This window comes from Geotrypetes seraphini, chromosome 3 (genome assembly GCF_902459505.1).
Source record: "Geotrypetes seraphini chromosome 3, aGeoSer1.1, whole genome shotgun sequence".
In the NCBI taxonomy this organism is placed as follows: Eukaryota; Metazoa; Chordata; class Amphibia; order Gymnophiona; family Dermophiidae; genus Geotrypetes; species Geotrypetes seraphini.
In genome coordinates this window covers 275,747,465-275,766,163 of record NC_047086.1, presented here as the reverse complement: position 1 = coordinate 275,766,163, position 18,699 = coordinate 275,747,465, and the positions used below count along the sequence as shown (strand labels likewise).

The window sequence follows — 18,699 nt, the reverse complement described above, 5'->3', positions numbered from 1 at the left end:
CATTTAGTTCCATACCTTGCCTGCTGCAACTTTCGCCAACAGAGAAGCAAGAGAATGTCCTTTGCTACTTTGAGGTTTCAACGATGGTATCCTAACAGACCGGACCCCACTATAGCAAACCTCTTCCATCCCTCTTTCATTAATGGCTTTGATATGGATTAAAAAAGAACGGTATTTACCACCTGCCATACCTGGTCAAAAACAAACAGACATTATTACACTCTCACAAAAATAGAACATTCATTCTAATTTGATAGCTGAATTACATTCTCACTTAAAGCACAATTGTATACTGCAGAGTTCTGGCATAATTCTCCATTATGGTAGACATTAAAGTCTATTAAACAGAGTGAAATTATAGTGTTCACAATAAAATATACACTTCTAATCTGTCACAAATCTTTCAATCTCATGAATTTTAAAAAGTTCCATTGACCAACTGGTCAGCAATGTAGGCATATGTGTGAAAATGCCCTATAAAAAGTTGGCTCAAGTAAGCATAAGTATATGCAGAAATATCATGGAAACAGGAGGCACAGATTTACAACATACTAAAACAAGTTTACCTTTAACAAGTTTTGGACTTGTTAATGTCAACATCCCAGCATGACCTGAAAGATCAAGACCACTAGCTAGCCATACTGGACCACACAAGATGTCTTCCTTGTGATCCTCTAAAAATGGGCACAATCTGGAACCTTAAAGACACAAACATTACAGTTAATAAGCAGCAAGTGAAAAGCAAATACATCATTCATATATTTATTCACATCATAACGAAATACAAGATCCTAAAGAAATGCCTACTAAGTTGAAATATAGTGATATAGAAAGATTAGGTCCTTACCTCGATATTTTTCTTTCTTGTTAAAGTGTCTAGAGGTCCTAACAGCAGGATTTTATCCCTGAACCCGCAAGTTTCTACAGAAGGATCTCACATATCTTTCAAATCTACCTCCTTCCCAGAGGGCTGTGCCATACTCCCTCAGTTCATCCCAAAGTGGTCAAAAACACTCTTAAAATGAAACATAAGGAGGGACACAGGAAAATCTCTGACAGTCAAATTCTATTTTGCTCTGTAACAAGTATAACAAGTATAACAAAGTTAACAAAGGTCAAAATATAAATGGTGTGCAACCAGTAATAACATTCTTGGCGCTCGTAGCTACTTTAGGGCTCCCCACTCAAAAGCCATGTTGTAAGTCCATAATGTCCCTATAGGTTCCGGAACCTGAGTCAACAGATCCATGTGGACTAGTAACCAGAGATTCTTGTCCCTCTGCAGATGAACCAGGTCTGCATAACAGGGCCTTAGGGCTCAGTCTGGCATCATGAGAACCACCAGACCCGGGTGACTCACAATTCTGGAAAGACTTGACCTATCATGGATCACAGGAAAACACAAACAAGAACCCTGTCCTCGGCCAAGGCTGAACTAATGCATTCGACCTTGCACTTCCGGACTCAAATCTTTCACTGTAAAAGTGATCCAACTTTTTGTTCATGGATGAAACCATAAGGACCATCAGCAGGTTTCCCCCAACACCGAACGATGCAGTCTGAGATAGATGACAGGAGCCTATGGGAGACTTTTACAGGCTGTGAGACCTATTCCTGCATTTTGCTGAAGTTGCTGAAGTCACGGGCTTGTATAAACTGGTTTCAGTTCAGATGCTGAGATGCTAATGTGTGGCATGCGAGTGTGTGGATTTCTTGCTGTGAAGTTTCTCAAGGACACCAACCAGTGCTGGAAAGACAATGAGCTATTTAACAGTGCTGAAAGAAAATGCAAGTCTGCAAGACACTCCATCATCTGGGAACCTAAGAACTGATAAAGTGATGCCAGGCTAATGCGCTGAGGCACTGATATTGATGTACCCATGTGAAGAATGGAAACTTCAAGAAGAAGAAAGTTCTAGAAGCTATGCCTATCCAGGGCCCCCCAGGGAAGAATGGAGGCGTGGACTAGGAGAGGGTTAGATAGGCAGTTGGTCTTATCCAATAGGGCGATACATATTCCCAGCCAGGGGAATTGTCTAAGACTATGACACCTTCTGTTTAAAACCCCCATGCTCTGGCAGAGTTTCTTTAGAGATGCTGCGCCATACTTACAGAAATATGCTGGCACTGATTTTATGAGGTTTTTTTCTCTCTGTTGTATATGTCCAAACTGATTTATTTATATTTTGACAAATGCTGCTATAATACTTATTACTAAAATAAAAAAGTTATTTGCTTTGGAATATACAATGTAATCTTGTGGGTTTTATTTTTGGGGGTTTTTTTCCTTCACGATGGATCCCCACTGAGGTAAAGTAAGCAGCCTTTTACTTCAGTGGTGACCCGGACATGATGCAATAGAGTTCTCTAGTGGTCGCTGAGTGAAGAGAGGAGATAGACTTATTTTTTATGTAAAATCTACCCTGGGGACGTGAGAGCGTCTTGCTGCTGGGTAGATCAGAGAAAGACGCTCAGGGGACATGAAAGTGACTTGGTGCTGAGCGGAAGGTGCTCCTGCGCAAATTTGTGGCCACAATTAGGGCATAATTAGGGCACCACAATGTGGTGCAATTTCTGCGCCATAACGAGACGCCAAAACATCACAAAACACATAATTCTAGTCGCGTAGAGACCATACGGAATTAATACTGTACAAGCTGTAAGTACAACCTTTCATTTTAATTTTTATATATTAGATGTCAGTTTTAGTAATAGGGAAAGACAGAAGACATTGTACATTTGTATATATACTGTATATATAATAGGGAAATGAATATGGTTGAGTCAAGATTTGGATTGAGCTTTTTCTATGAGCACCTTACTAGTGTGTCAGTGAAATGGAGAGAGAGGGAGTAAAAAGCTAGCAGAAGTGATGAGAGGGGTGGTAGAGACCACCCCGGGCAGCAATCCTCTGGAAAAGCCTCTTAGAGAATGATAATGACAGTGTGTCCAGTATTAAGAGAAAACATAAGAAGCAAATGATAAGTATTGAGACTCCACCTATCTTCTGGATAAAGGTTAGTGTGGAGGAAAATTGGCTAAGTTACATTCTAAATTAAGAGAATTGCAAGCAACACTAAGGAAGCTTTCCTGTTGAAAAACAAAGGGGGATTGAAAAGAGGTAAAAATCTGCCCATGAGACTCCTTAAAATATTTATTCCCTCCTCGTAAAACCCTCGGGGGAGAGGGGGTGATAGTGAAAAAAATAGCAGGAGAGTAAACTGATAGAAGGAAAGACACACATTCTTAGTTACATAATAAAATAGGAGATGGGAAAATTTGAGACAGTCTCTTAAACAGAGATGGGAGGAGCTGAACAGATTCTCCTCTATGAGAACCACGGGGGGAGAAAACATTTCCTAGCTTAGATGTTAAAAGTCAGAATCTATACAGCACTTCTAACTAGAGTTGAAACTTATTACACTTTCTCAAATTTAGAACAGGAAGGGGGAGTAGTAAGCTGAAATAGATAAGATTCAGGAAGACAGAAAGAAAGCTGTAGTAGTTGAGCAAATAGAACAGAATTAGATAAAAATGTGTAACTTAACCCTGAAAATACCAGTTATTCTCACATTCAAGGGTAGTAGCAGGGGAACGGCATATATTAACAATAGACGGGGAAGAGCTCTCTGTCTAGAATGAAATACTAACTGGAGGATCCTATGATTTAATTCAATAATTTTTACCAGTGCTTAGGACCCATTTTGCATATTTGAAAGGAGATTGTCTATTTTTTGTTTGTGTTGTGCTTAGCAGAAAGGAACAGGGAATTATTAGAAAACACTGCTTTGATGCAGTGGCACAATGCTCATCCCGTGTCAGGAATTTGCAAGTCCTTCTCTTAACAATTTTATATTTAGAGGAACTGTTCTTATGTTCTTTTATTCTAACTGTGGTATGCATATTGTCTGATGTAGGGGATTTTCTGTTTTCCCTCCATCCCTATGACCAGCATTTCTTGATGTCCCTCAATTTTCTTCTTACAAGAGGGGGAATATATAGCGTACATAGTACTGCTTTTAATCATGAGATGTAACATCTCAATCCTGCCAGTTACGGCAGGCTTGCAGAAGACAATACAATACAATGCAATCTTTATTTGGGTAATTATGCAATGTTAAATGAGTTTGAATAAAAACAAAACAAAACAACAATCTGTGTGATAACTTAGCTAGATAGACTTGTGGATGTAGGAGCCAAGAACTAGTTTTCTGATTTAAATAAACAATTTATGAAAAAATAGTTTTCGGATATCTTTTGGCTTTAGGAGGCATTAGAATCCTTTTATACAGCTGTGGGTGTGTGACCTTTTGCTAGCACCAGTTTAAGATGGCAGAAATACTGTGCACCGTAATGTATATTTTTATTTAGATTAGATTTTGATGCGACAGGAAGGACAAACATTATCGCCTGAATATTTAAAAAAATAAGAATAGGATAATTGCCAAAAGTAACAGCAGTGTGCACATTTTTGAAGTTTGGAGAGGAATAGGAGCCAAGCACATTGTTCTTAGTTTATGGTTTTAGGGATTGCAATCTATTTTGCCTAAAATAAATAAATAAATAAAATAAGGTATGCTAATTAGTTGTGAATTGGTTACAGGCTTTATACAGTCATGCTTGGACTGGATTAACTCTCCTAATCTTATGGTTTAGCGACATTTAGATAAATTCAAAGGAGCTTTAAAACCAAAAAAACAACTAACAACTTCTCTTTTTATTTTTCCATTCTCTCTCTTTGCCCTATTGTTTTTCTTCCATCTCTGTTCTCTTTCCTTTACTCCTTGTAGTTCTTTCTCTCCTTCTTGTTTCTTATATGTTTAATTCTGTTTGTCTATGTTTTTGTAATTTTTAATCTTTATTGTTTTAATTTGTCTTCACCCTTATTTTTATTGTTGTCAAAAGCTTAGTATTTGGAATTTAACCAAATTTTTAACAAACTTGGTAAAAGAAAGAACTGGGGAAACAAGACAAGATACAGAGAAAGAGAAATTGGTGATGTTAAGAAATTACCAGAGGAGAAGGAAACTAATTTGGGTTGGAAAGATGGAAGGTTGCAGATTCATGATTGCCTTGTGGCTGATATGAATTTGGTGAAGCAAGGATGCATTATAGTTGTCAAAAGTTGGATAGCGTACGTTGATAAACAGGGTATGTGTCACGTGTTTGAAAGTATGTGAATGTATTATGTCCTTATTATAAGGGATATTTTAGTTGAAATAGGCAGGTGTAAGCCAAGTTAAGAACATAAGAAACGCCCTCACCGGATCAGACCGAGGTCCATCTTGTCCGGTGATCCGCACACGCGGTGGCCCATTTAGGTACTCCTTTTTGGAGACCCGGATTTACCGTATCCCTCAATATGATATGTAAGAAGGTGTGTATCCAACTTTCTCTTGAATCCCAGTACATTAGTCTCCTCCACAACTTCCTCCGGGAGCGCCTTCCAAGCACCCAACACACGCTGTGTGAAACAGAATTTCCTGACGTTTGTCCTAAACCTGCTGCCACTCAGTTTCAGGCTATGACCTCTTGTCCGTGTCACCTCTGAATATTTCAGCAATGGTGCCTCCTGGTCTATTTCATCAAATCCTTTTAATATTTTAAAGGTCTCTATCAAATCCCCTCTCAGTCTTCTCTTCTCAAGGGTAAACAGTCCCAGCCTCCTGAGTCGATCTTTGTAGGTCAAATGTTCCATTCCTTTGATAAGTTTTGTGGCTCGCCTCTGCACTTTCTCCAGCAGAGTTATATCCTTTATAAGGTATGGAGACCAGTATTGGACACAGTACTCCAAGTGCGGTCTGACCATTGTTCTATAAAGTGGCATTATGACATCTTCCGATCTACTCGTAATCCCCTTCTTAATTATGCCCAACATCCTGCTCGCTTTCTTTGCCGCCGCCGCACATTGTGCCGATGGTTTTAGGGTACTGTCAATCAGTACCCCCAAGTCCTTTTCCTGTTCGCATTTTGCTAATTTCACCCCCAACATCCTGTACTCATGTTCCTTGTTTTTCTTTCCTAAATGCATCACCTTGCATTTGTTTATGTTAAAGCTCATTTGCCACTTTATTGCCCACGTTTCCAGCTGGTTCAGATCTTTCTGGAGGTCCTCGCAATCCCTTAGAGAGCCAACCGCCCGACATAGTTTTGTATCATCTGCAAACTTTATTATATTGCATTTTATTTCCTCTTCCAGGTCATTTATAAAAATATTGAACAAGATAGGCCCAAGAACCGAACCCTGGGGCACGCCGCTAGTCACTTTCTCCCAGTCCGAGAAATTCCCATTTATGCTAACCCTTTGCCTTCTGTTTTCAAGCCATTTGCCAATCCATCTGTGTACTTCCCCTCCTATTCCATGGATTAGTAATTTCTTCATAAGCCTTGCATGAGGGAAACGCTTTCTGAAAGTCCAAGTAAATTATATCCACTGGTTCTCCATTATCTATCTGTTTGTTTACTTTCTCAAAGAATTGTAGTAAATTTGTCAAACATGATTTCCCTTTCCTGAAGCCGTGTTGACTAGCCCTTATTAGATTGTGGTCGTCAAAGTGTTGTACAATGTTCTCTTTAATTATTGTTTCAATTATCTTCCCTGGAACCGATGTGAGGCTCACAGGTCGGTAGTTTCCTGTATCCCCTCTTGAGCCTTTTTTGAAAATTGGAATGACATTTGCTATCCTCCAGTCTTCTGATATTTGCCCAGTTCTAATTGACATGTTAGCTAATTTGTAATAGTTTGTAATAGTTTGTAATAGGTTTGTAATAGTTCGCCAATTTCCTCCTTAAGTTCCTTTAATACTCTCGGGTGAATTCCATCCAGTCCAGGGGATTTGTCACTTTTTAGTCTGTCAATCTGAAAGTAAATCATGTCCAACGTCACATTCAATGTTGTTAAGCTTTCCTCTGCGCCCCCATTGAATACCTTCCCTGTGTCTGGCATTATTTAAGTGTCCTCATTTGTGAAAACTGAGGCAAAGAACGAATTTAACCTATCAGCAACCTGTTTGTCCTCTTTAATTGACCCTTTCTTTCCATGATCGTCGAGAGGGCCCACTGCCTCTCTTGCTGGTTTCTTTCCTTTTATATATCTAAAAAAGGGCTTAAAGTTTTTGTCTTCCTGCACTATCTTCTCCTCATAAACTTTTTTGGCGTCTCTTACCACTTTATGACACTTTTTTTGGTCTATTTTGTGACAGTTCCAGGCTTCCATCGTTTTTTCTCGTTTCCATTTTTTAAACGAGTTCCTTTTCTCCCTCACTGCGTCTATTACCTCTTTGGATAACCAAGCTGGTTTACCTTTGTTCTTACGGCTTCCTTTGGATATCCTCGGAATATGTAGATTCTGTGCTTCTGTGATGGTGTTTTTCAGTAGAGACCATGCTTGTTCAACTGTTTGGATGTCTGCTGTGCCCTTCCTAAGCCGTTTTCTAACCATAGTTCTCATTCTGTCATAATTTCCTTTTTTGTAGTTAAAGGTCGTGGTTTTAGTCTTGATTAGTTTCCCCTTACCGATGCCAATGGTAAAATTGATCATATTGTGATCGCTTGTTCCTAGAGGGACCGTAACTTCTACATCTGCCGCCCTTCCAGCAATGCCATTTATAACCAAGTCCAGGATTGTCTAAGTTATTTTTGTTTAGGTCAGCTCTTTGGGGTAGGAACTGTATAAAGCAAATATGAATTGACACTAATTCATATGTTCTAGTGGAAAGTGTAATTTAATAATTTAATCTGTTAAGACCAGTGGATCTGTATTAGCATTCATGTAGTGTTTCACTTTTTTTTTTTTTTTTTTTTGGGGGGGGGGGGTTTTACAGAACACTGTACAAGTTTCTTTTACAGGTTTGGGAGATGCAGATTGTTGGCAGCTGATTTACCACCAGTGTCTGGCAAGGGGCATTTCCCCTATCACTTTTCTTTTTTCTTTACAATGAGTATGTGTTTCCTTATGATGTTGATTTGAACAGTTTCTTCTTTTTTCTTAGCAATCTGTTGCAACACATACATAGCTATCTTGTACCAGTTTGGCAGAAAGAATCTTTTGCTGAACTGAAACGAAAAAAAAAAGAAAAAGTTGTGCTTCAAGTAACCTTGCCCTTTAAGATTTAAAATGTTTCTTTTTCCTCTTAGCATTGACACTGCAATACTTCATAATACCTCTGTATCTAACCCTGTACACTGCATCTTGCTTTACCTAGTAAAATCTGCTTATTTCTGTAGATTGACGCATAGACTAGCAAGTTGTGTCCCTGATTGCATTATCTCTTATGACTGTGTGACTTGACTGAAGACATGCCCTATGAATGAAATAGGCAGAGCAATGGAGCCAACTGACTAAATATTTGTTTTCTCTTTCATAATTTCAAGCAGACATTTAGACCCTGATTCTCCAAAGTGCCGTCCCAATTTTAGGCAGCTGTAGGCATCCTACAGCTGTCTAATCAGCCAATCGGGATGCACGTTTTAAAAAAGAAAAAAATATGCTCCCCAGGCAGGCCTGAAGGCACCTCCGGGAGCTTAGAGAGATCCGCAAGATGCCTAAGCTCATCTAAGGGCCTTAGGCGAACCTAGGCGGCCCTACGCGTCTCCCTAGTAGAGGAGAAGCTTAAAATGTAGGCCAGCAAAATGCTGGTCTACATTGTAAGTAGACGTGGCCGCTATACTTATCGCGGTAAGGGATCTCTCTGCCGCTATAAGTATAGCGGGCCGCAGCCTGTCCGATCGCTGGCAGGAGGGTGCCCAATCCCTCCTGCCCGAAGACGCACCCCCCCCCCCCGATACTACCGACCCCCCCCCCCGACATTACCGATCACCCCCCCCCCCCGACAATATCGATCGCTGGCAGGAGGGTGCCCAATCCCTCCTGCCCGAAGACGCACCCCCCCCCGGCGCTAACTACCCCCAAACCTCCACTCTACCAAACCTGTTCTTATGGCCAGATGGGTCTTGCACGTCCAGCCGTCAGGCACGCCTCGTCGAAATGAGGTGGGCCCGCCCCTTCCCGGCCCATCCCGCCGAAGCCTAAGGCCTGATTGGCCCAGGCTCTAGAAGCCTGGACCAATCAGGCTTAGGCATAGCGGGTCCGCCCATCCCCACTAAGTCTAAGGTCTGATTGGCCAATCAGGCCTTAGATTAAGTGGGGATGGGTGGACCCGCTATGCCTAAGGCCTGATTGGTCCAGGCTTCTAGAGCCTGGGCCAATCAGGCCTTAGGCTTCGGCGGAATGGGCCAGGAAGGGGCGGGCCCGTCTTATTTCGACGAGGCGTGCCTGCCGGCTGGACTTGCAAGACCCATCTGGCCGTAAGAACAGGTTTGGTGGAGTGGAGGTTTGGGGGTTGTTAGCGCCGGGGGGGGTGCGTCTTCGGGCAGGAGGGATTGGGCACCCTCCTGCCAGCGATCCATATTGTCGGGAGGGGGGAGATCGGTAATGTCAGGGGGGGGGCAGTCGGTAGTGTCGGGGGGGACATCTTCTGGCAGGAGTGTTTGGGCACCCTCCTGCCAGCGATCGGTCAGGGGGCCGCGGCCTGCTATACTTATTGCGGCAGAGAGATCTCTTGCCGCGATAAGTGTAGCGGGCCGTGTCTAATCTAACCCGATTCTCTAACCAGCGTCTGTAACATGGATGCCGGTTACAGAATCGGGGTTTAGTTTAGGCCGATTCTGAATAGGACTCCTCTCCCGGGTGTCCTATACAGAATCAGGGCCTAGGTGTCTTGCGGGCCTCGCCTTCAATATAGGCGGCCTGCCTGGGGAGCATTTTTTTAAAAAAACATGCATCCCGATTGGCTGATTAGACAGCTGTAGGACGCCTACAGCTGCCTAAAATCGGGATGCACTTTTGGAGAATCAGGGCCTGAGTATACACTTATGGTCTCTCTTGAATGCCTTACTAATTGTGCGCAACACACCAAAACATATCACCATGTCCACTTATGAACACTGTGTACCTGAATATTGTCTCTCTCTTGCCGTACTCTATACCAGGTAAATTAATTATTATTGTCACTTGTTGCCACACTCGGTACAGGCAACATGCTTTCTCTCTCTCTCTTTTCCTTGAATCACCACACTGGGCTTCAGCTGCTGGATGATGATACCTAGACTCCTTTCAAACCGGTGTGTCCCTCCCTGCATGTGCAGACACCTTTCATTCCAAGTATACACCTTATCAGGTTAAAGAGCCTGATACACTTGAAACGTCACATCATGAACTTTTAATTTCTTGGACACTTTCTCTCTCACGTTTTGATTATGCCCATTCTGACATTTTGCTGGACTTTATATTTTCTTCAGTTTTGGCTCAGGACGTTATTTCTGTGAAGGACTCATTGTTTTCTCCTGTATTTTCTTTTTAATAATTAATATGGGTGGGGGAAAGAGTGAACATTAAAAAGACGAATTACAAATACAGACATGAGCTTGAGGGTAAAAGGGGAGGGGGAATCGATAATTACATCATTTAAAAAACAAAATTAAAAAAAGGGAAGAGGGGTGAGGATATGACATCAGGAGAGGGGATCGCTTCTTAAAAGCGGTTCATGTTAAATTTTGCTAGCTGTTGAAAAGGAAATATTTAAAGGCTATGGTATGCGTCTTGAAATAAGAACATTTTTCAGTTTAATCTTGAATTTGTCGAGAGAATTTTCAAGGCAGAGTTGAGGTGGCATGGCATTCCTTAACCTTTTATGTTGCGCTGGTTCCAATCGGAATTATTTTAGCAAAGTTTTGTATTATTCACTGTTATCATTTATGGCTATTGTTAACATAATGTAAATAAGTCATAAGTCTGTAACTTCAAATATTTTGTGTTCCTGGCTCTTTATTAGCATGGGACTTACAATGGCAACAACATTTTTAGAATGTCCCGTCATCTGAGACACACGATAGGAAAAGGTTAAGGTTGGAGCGACAACAGAAAAGTAAGTTTTTCTAGTGTAGAATTTTTTGATGGAAGGGATGGTCAATAAATTCTGATCTGCTGATCTAAGGGTCCAGGAAGGACAAAAAGGGATGATGACTTTATCAAGAAAAAATGGGAGACGTGAAAGTTTAATTTTGCAGACCAGCATTAAGGTTTTATAAGTGATACAGTGAGTAATGGGTAGCCAGTGGGCTTCTTTCAGAAAAGGAGTAACATGATCATATTTCCCTACCTTATGAATAAGTTTGATTGCTGTATTTTGGATGAGCTGCAGACGACGTAATTCTTTTTGAGTAATTCCATTATATAGAGAATTAGTCATTAGTTTCTTTTAATGCTTTATTTTTATTTTCATGCTGTGTATGATGAATCAAAGTTCTAAATTATATGCCTGTTACATACTGTGAATGTACATTTTCCCTGTGTATGCTGCCCCTTATGTGCCTACCTCCTTTGGCTGTGAAGTGTACCTCAGTTCAGTGTAGATAGTCTTTGGGTGGGTATCCCCTTCTCCATGCTTTTCTTCTTCTCTTTGCCACCCTTTGCGTGGCGGCCCTCAGCTTGCAGTTCTTCAAGCCACCAAGAGAGGCCTGAGATATATGACAGGAGTCTATGGGAGACTTTTACAGGTTGTGAGACCTATTCCTGCATTTTGCTGGTTGCTGAAGTCACGGGCTTGTGCAAACTGGTTTCAGTTCAGATGCTGAGATGCTAATTAGAGAATGACACGGGGAAAAAATCTGTCCCTGTCACCACCCCGTCCCCGGCCCACCATCCTCTACACTGCCCCGTCACCGCTGTTCCCTTCACCGCCCCGTCACCATCACCGCAATACCTTTCACCGCCCCGTCACCGCCACTGCCATCCCATTCACCGCCCCCGCAGCATCCATATAAGCCTTAGTACTGTAATATTTAGCTTATTCCTTTCTTATAAATCAAAGTTCCTGCTGCTGAACTAGAGAAACAGATGTTCAATTGGCAGGGCTTTGTTTATAAATTTTTATCAACACAACTAATATACTACTTTATCCTAAAGCAAAAAATAAATAAATAAATAGAATTTTTTTTTTCTACATTTGTTGTCTGGTTTCTGCTTTCCACATCTTCTCATTCAATTCCTTCCATCCATTGTGTGTCTTCTCTCTGCATCTTCCATTTGCTGTTACTGTGCCTCTTCCTTCACCCCCCCCCCAATTGGTCTAGCACCCATCTTCTTCCCTCCGTTCCCCCATAGTCTGGCATCTGTCTTCTTCCCTTCCAGCATCTTCTCCCCACTCTGTCTTCCACATTTCCCTTCAGGGTCTGTTTCTCTCCACCCTCCTTCAATGTCTGTTCTATTCCTTTCCACCACCACCCTTCCCTCCCTCCTTTACCATCTGTTCCTTTCTACCACCCTTCAGCTCCTCTCGCGTGGCCTATCTATCTACCTTCCTCCCTCTTATTTTCGTGCCACATTACAATGTAATTTGTGCAAGCCACTGCAGCCTGTGAGCTCGGTCCCTATCCCATCCCCACAAACCATCTCGCTTCTGTGTTCCTATTTTCCCCATTTCTAATAACTCCCCTATGTATCTGTCATTGCCCCCCCATCCTGTGTCCATATACTATCCCCATGGCATGTCCCCTTTATGTCTTTGTCCCTATGTCCCATGCACATAATTTCCCCTCTTTCTGTTACCTTCCTGTGTCCAGATTTCTCCTATCTTCCTCTTCCAAACCAGTGTGTCTCTTCTTTTCAACCCCATCTAGCTTTTTTCCCTTTTTCTTCCCCCACCCCTGCTTCCAGTATCTGGCTCACCTGCCTGTCCTCCCCTTTCTTTCCTGCTGTGGTGTTTTCTTTCCGCCTTCATCCCCTTGGCCCAGAATCCTTTTCCCTTTCATTTTGAATAACTCTAAGCTGTCTTAATGTCCCAAATCTTTTAGAAACTAGGGATGAATAGTTCTGCAGTAATTGCAGCTGAACTGTGTTCATGTCCAAAAAATCATGTTCAAGTAGAAAATGAGGTTGGTGGGAAGTTAATTTTCTCTATGTGAAGCATAGACAAGAATTTAATGATTTAATTACAGTTGTTAGCCCTTTTTTGCGAGAGGCTTAAATTGAGCTAAGTATTTTTCATAGCCCAACATTAAGATTTGGGGTACATCAAAGATTTTGACAGCATACAAAATGACAAGCAGCCCACAGGCCCTGGAACTTTGAAGAGAGAATCTCCTTGGCATTTTTAACAGGCTTCAGAAAATGGTTATATCCGTCCTTACCTTAGTTTGCAGCCTTTCTTTTTCGGCAATCTGCATACTTTCCCAAAGAGCCGCGCATACGCGGCTGCTCAAAGTTCAATCTTCCTGCTCTGCTGCAACTTCCTGTTTCCGGTTGCGTCATAGCAGAAGATTGAACACTGAGCAGCCGCGCGTGCGTGGCTCTTTGATAGCATGCGGATCGCCGAAAAAGAAAGGCTGCAAACTAAGGTGAGGTGAAAGGAGGGAGCTGCTTAAGATTGATCGGTCGGGCAGGGGCTGCGGGGACCACGCGAACCTTGATGCTTCACTGCGGAGACAAGACCATTTACCACTCCACGGGGCGGTGAATGGCCTTGTCCCCGTCCCCGCAGCGACTGTTATTTTTCTTCCCCCGTTTCGGCGGGTTACCCACAGCTAAATGCGGTAGCCGCGGGTAAACTGCCACCGTGTCATTCTCTAATGCATGTGAGTGTGTGGATTTCTTGCTGTGAAGTTTCTCAAGGACACACCAACCAGTGCTGGAAAGACAATGAGTTATTTAACAATGCTGAAAAAAAATGCAAGTCAGCAAGACACTCCATCATCTGGGAACCTAAGAACTGATAAAGTGATGCCAGGCTAATGCGCTGAGGAACTGATATTGATGTACCCGTTTGATGAATGGAATCTTCTTTAAAAAAAAAAAAAAAAAACCTTTATTGATTTTTAATCTAAAACAGTATCATACAAATGAAAGAACAGGAGGTATTACATACATTACACTAATATCTGTACAGGTAACATATATATCAATCAAGATTTTCAGGGCAGCAGGAGAGAAGCAAGGAGAGATCACTGCTCAGGGAGAGTAGGGAGGCAGGAGAACCGCGAGGCAGAGGAGAGCCGCGAGGCAGAGGGAGAAGGCAGGAGACAGTGAGGGGCAGCGGTGAGAGTTAGCTCCGCCCACCCCTCCGACGTCACCAGAGCAAGACCGGAGCTCCTCCTTAAAAGGGGAGGGGCCAACGGCGCACAGCCATTCGGCGCGCGTCAAAGGCACTCGCCTTAGCGAGAACGCCTTTGCGAGAACGCCTTTGCGAAGAAGCCTTGTGAAGGAGCCCACGCAGCCCAGCAGCAATCTAACTTATAACTTCTAAAAAAATAAATAAATAAATAAATTTTAAAAACCAAAGTACTTTTCTTATCTTCTCATTCTTTTCTCTCTCTCTACTTTTTCAGCTAGCTGCACGCCAGGCACCACTCCCAATCACCGAGGAGCAAGGATAAGAAATGGAGGCTACAGGAACCCAGGGGAGCTACCCAGTATACTGCATCAAATGTCATATGTATGACTACCTCCCCTCCGGGAGGCAGGCGTACATATGCAGTCAATGTCAGGAACTCGATAGCCTGAAGAAGGAGGTCGGGAGACTGCAGGTTCGAGTACAGGAACTGGAGGGACTGTGCACCATGGAGGAACAGTGCTGGGCAACTGAGGACACCGCCAGAGAGGACCACATCACGGAACAAGTTAGAGAGCTTGAGAAATTCATCGAGGAGGGCTGCAGGATGGTGGAGGCACAGGACCACCAGCACTCAGGGGGGAACTAACAGTCGGACGATAAAATCCACCAGACACCACGGGAGTAGGACCTTGCGGAGAATCTGGACAGGCAGATGAGGAGGAGACCCAACAGAACACGGAGGAAGGACTAGAGGACACAGACCTGAGACCAAAGAGACAGCTGAGGAAGGGGAAATCTGCTATCGTAGTGGGAGACTCAATCCTGAGAGGAGTGGACAGTCACATAGCTGGAGGGAGAGAGGACTGACTAGTGACATGTCTCCCGGGGGCAAGAACGAAGGACGTCATCGACAGAATTAAGAGGATCCTGGAAGGGGCCGAGACGGAGGAGACAGCTGTAGTAATCCATGTTGGAACCAACAATGTCAGCAGGAGGAGCTACAACAGGACTTCACTAACTGATCAGTTCAGGATCCTGGGGAGGAAACTGAAACTGAGGGCAAGGAAGATAGCCTTCTCAGAGATCCTGCCAGTACCGAGAGTGGACGCAAGGAGGCAGAGTGAACTACAAGCAATAAACGGTTGGCTCAGGAGATAGTGCAAGGAGGAGGGTTTCCTTTTTGTTCGGAACTGGACAACTTTCTTGGGAAAGAATAAGCTCTACAGGAGAGACGGAATGCACCTGAGCACGACTGGGACAAGGATGCTGGCACGCAACATCCAGAGCGTCATAGATTTGGCTTTAAACTGAGGAAGAGGGGAAAGCCGACAGTCGATCTGACACATCGGACAAAAGTATCCAATGAGGATACTGAGAAAGGACATTGTAAAAGAGGGCTCGGGACTGAGAAAGGACATTGTAAAGGAGGGCTCGGGACTGAGTGGGAATTTTTGGAAAAAGGATCTAAGGATGCAATACAGGGGCCCAGGGCCAAGGTCATTGAGCAAAGCCATTGTAAAAAAGGGATCGGGACTGAGTGGGAAATTTTGGGACAAGGACCTAAGGACGCAATGCAGATGCCCAGGGCCAAGGACATTGAACAAGGACACTGTAAAGGAGGGCTCAGGACTGAGTGGGAATTTTTTGAAGAAGGACCTAAGGACAAATTGCAGGGGTCTAGAGCACAAATGAATTTGGCAAACAGGACTACCAGAGAACAACGGAACCCAGAAGGACAACCAAAAATGGGGAAGCAGGCTGAGGACGAAACAGACACACCACAGGAGGAGGATGACCGAGACGAGGCTTGGGGACTGGCAACTCACGAGGGGGGTCGCCAGGAGCGCCAAACCACAAGGAAAACCAGCAAGAAAGGAGAACAACCGGGACTTACAATGCCTATACACAAATGCTAGGAGCCTAAGGGCTAAAATGGGAGAGTTGGAAGTCTTAGCCAACAAAAAGGGCCTAGACATAATCGGAGTCACAGAAACGTGGTGGACTGATGACAATAAATGGGATGTGGCTTTACCAGGGTTCAAACTCTACAGGAGAGATAGGACATGCAAAAAAGGTGGAGGAATAGCGTTATATATAAAGGATTCCATACCTTCAACCAGGATGGAAACAACAGCAAGGGCGGATGACTTGGAATCACTATGGGTTAAGCTATCCGGAGGAACTGGAGCAGACATAAAATTGGGTCTGTACTATCGCCCACCGGGACAAACGGAAGAAATCGACCAGGATCTGGAGGCTGAACTGGGGTAGGTATGCAAAAGCGGAAGTGTGGTGGTGATGGGGGACTTCAGCTACCCGGGAATAGACTAGAGTATAGGGCACTCAAACTGCATGAGGGAGACCAAATTCCTGGAGGTCACGAGGGACTGTTTCATGGAACAACTGGTCACGGAACCAACACGGGGAGATGCCACTCTTGACCTAATCTTCACCGGACATGGGGGACCCGCTAAATAGGTTGCGGTACTAGCCCCACTAGGAAACAGGTACTCAAGGAACTAAGTAACTAAATAGCTGAGCACTTAGACAAATATGCAACCTATCCTTAAAAACTGGAGAGATTCCGGAAGACTGGAAAATAACAAATGTCACGCCCATCTTCAAGAAAGGCTCAAGGGGAGACCCAGGAAACTACAGGCCGGTGAGCTTGACCTCATTCCCGGTAAAGATGATGGAAGCGCTAATTAAAGACAGCATCTGGGAACACATCGAAAACACTGGGCAGCTAAAGCCGAGCCAGCATGGCTTCTGCAAGGGCAGGTCATGCCTCACTAACTTATTATACTTCTTTGAGGGGGTAAACAGTCAGGTGGATAAAGGGGAATCTATAGACATCATTTACCTTGACTTCCAAAAAGCCTTCGACAAGGTACCACATGAAAGACTGCTAAGGAAGCTATGGAACCACGGGGTGCAAGGGGAGGTCCACCGATGGATCAAAAACTGGCTGGCGGACAGGAAACAGAGGGTTGGAATAAAGGGCCATTACTCAGACTGGCAATGGGTCACGAGCGGAGTTCCGCAGGGGTCGGTGCTGGGACCGCTCCTGTTCAATATATTTATCAACGACCTGGAGGCAGGAACAAAATGTGAGGTTATTAAATTTGCGGATGACACCAAACTATACAGCAGGGTTGAAAACAAGGAGGACTGCAAAAATCTCCAAAAAGATCTGACAGCACTGGAAGAGTGGGCCAAAAAGTGGCAAATGAGCTTCAACATAGGGAAATGCAAGGTCATGCATATAGGGAAAAAGAACCCGATGTTCACTTACAAGATGGGGGGGATCACCGCTAGGGGTGAGTAACCTTGAAAGAGACCTGGGAGTGATGGTAGACACATCATTGAAGGCGTCGGCGCAGTGCGCCACAGCCTCAAGGAAGGCAAACAGAATGTTGGGTATCATTAAGAAGGGTATCACGACCAGGACGAAGGAAGTCATCCTGCCACTGTATGGTGCAATGGTGCGCCCGCACCTGGAGTACTGTGTTCAGTACTGGTCGCCATACCTCAAGAAGGACATGGCGGTACTTGAGAGAGTCCAGAGAAGAGCAACTAAGCTAATAAAGGGTATGGAAGACCTCACATATACTGACAGACTGAAGAAGCTGGGGCTTTTCTCCCTGGAAAAGCGGAGACTTAGAGGAAACATGATAGAAACCTTCAAGATCATGAAGGGCATAGAAAGAGTAGACAGGGACAGATTTTTCAAATTATGGGGAACCACAAGTACAAGGGGGCACTCAGAGAAATTGAAAGGTGAAAGGTTTAGAACAAACGCCAGGAAGTTCTTTTTCACCCACAGGGTGGTGGATACATGGAACGCGCTACCAGAGGATGTGATAAGCAGAAGCACGCTACAGGGCTTCAAAGTAGGTCTGGACAGGTACGTGGAGGACAAAGGGATTGAGGGGTACAGATAGGAGTAGAGGTGGGTACAGATAGGAGTAGAGGTAGGCAATAAGGATAGGATTAGAGGATTAGAGGCAGTTACAAAATTAGTCAGGGACACTGTTCAGGCAATTAGGCCTGATGGGCTGCCACAGGAGCGGACCGCTGGGCAGGATGGACCTCTGGTCTGCCTCAGCGGAGGCAACTTCTTATGTTCTAATAGTAACATAACATAATATATAGTATAAATGAAGAATAAAGTTATCCAAATGTCATCTTCAATATTTATTCCCCTCCCTCCCACCCACCCCCCATGGATGTATAAAGGTACATGAACAAATGGAAAGATAAGATAAGTACATTATTATAATTTCACAAGTTTAGTCAATGGACTCCAAACTTTATTAAATACACCACTAAGTCCCCTACACTCTGCATTAATTCTTTCATATCTGTACGTAATGCATACGTTCACCCACCAAAAAGTGTAACTTATTCTATCATGATTCTTCCAGTTACTCGTGATCAATTGCATGGCTACACCTATCATGATCATAAATAGACGACTCTTATATTTATCTAGAGTGGGTTTCACATGTAAAATTATTCCACAAATTATAGCCTCATATGATAGTGGAACGCTTGAATCCAAAACTAGATTTATTTGTCCCCAGATTGA

The 18,699-nt window shown here is 43.5% G+C and overlaps 1 protein-coding gene across 4 annotated transcripts in view; it reads right to left on the bottom strand.

Moving 5' to 3' along the window:
- BIRC6 (baculoviral IAP repeat containing 6) overlaps positions 1-18,699 on the bottom strand; it is a 1,530,571-nt gene that overhangs the window by 1,032,864 nt on the left and 479,008 nt on the right. For all 4 annotated transcript variants that reach the window (XM_033935681.1, XM_033935678.1, XM_033935679.1 and 1 more), the window contains 2 exons: positions 567-698; positions 16-191 (listed from right to left, as the gene is read on the bottom strand). In XM_033935681.1, the coding sequence (XP_033791572.1) occupies positions 16-191; positions 567-698 (308 nt within the window). The remainder of the gene's footprint in view (positions 1-15; positions 192-566; positions 699-18,699) is intronic.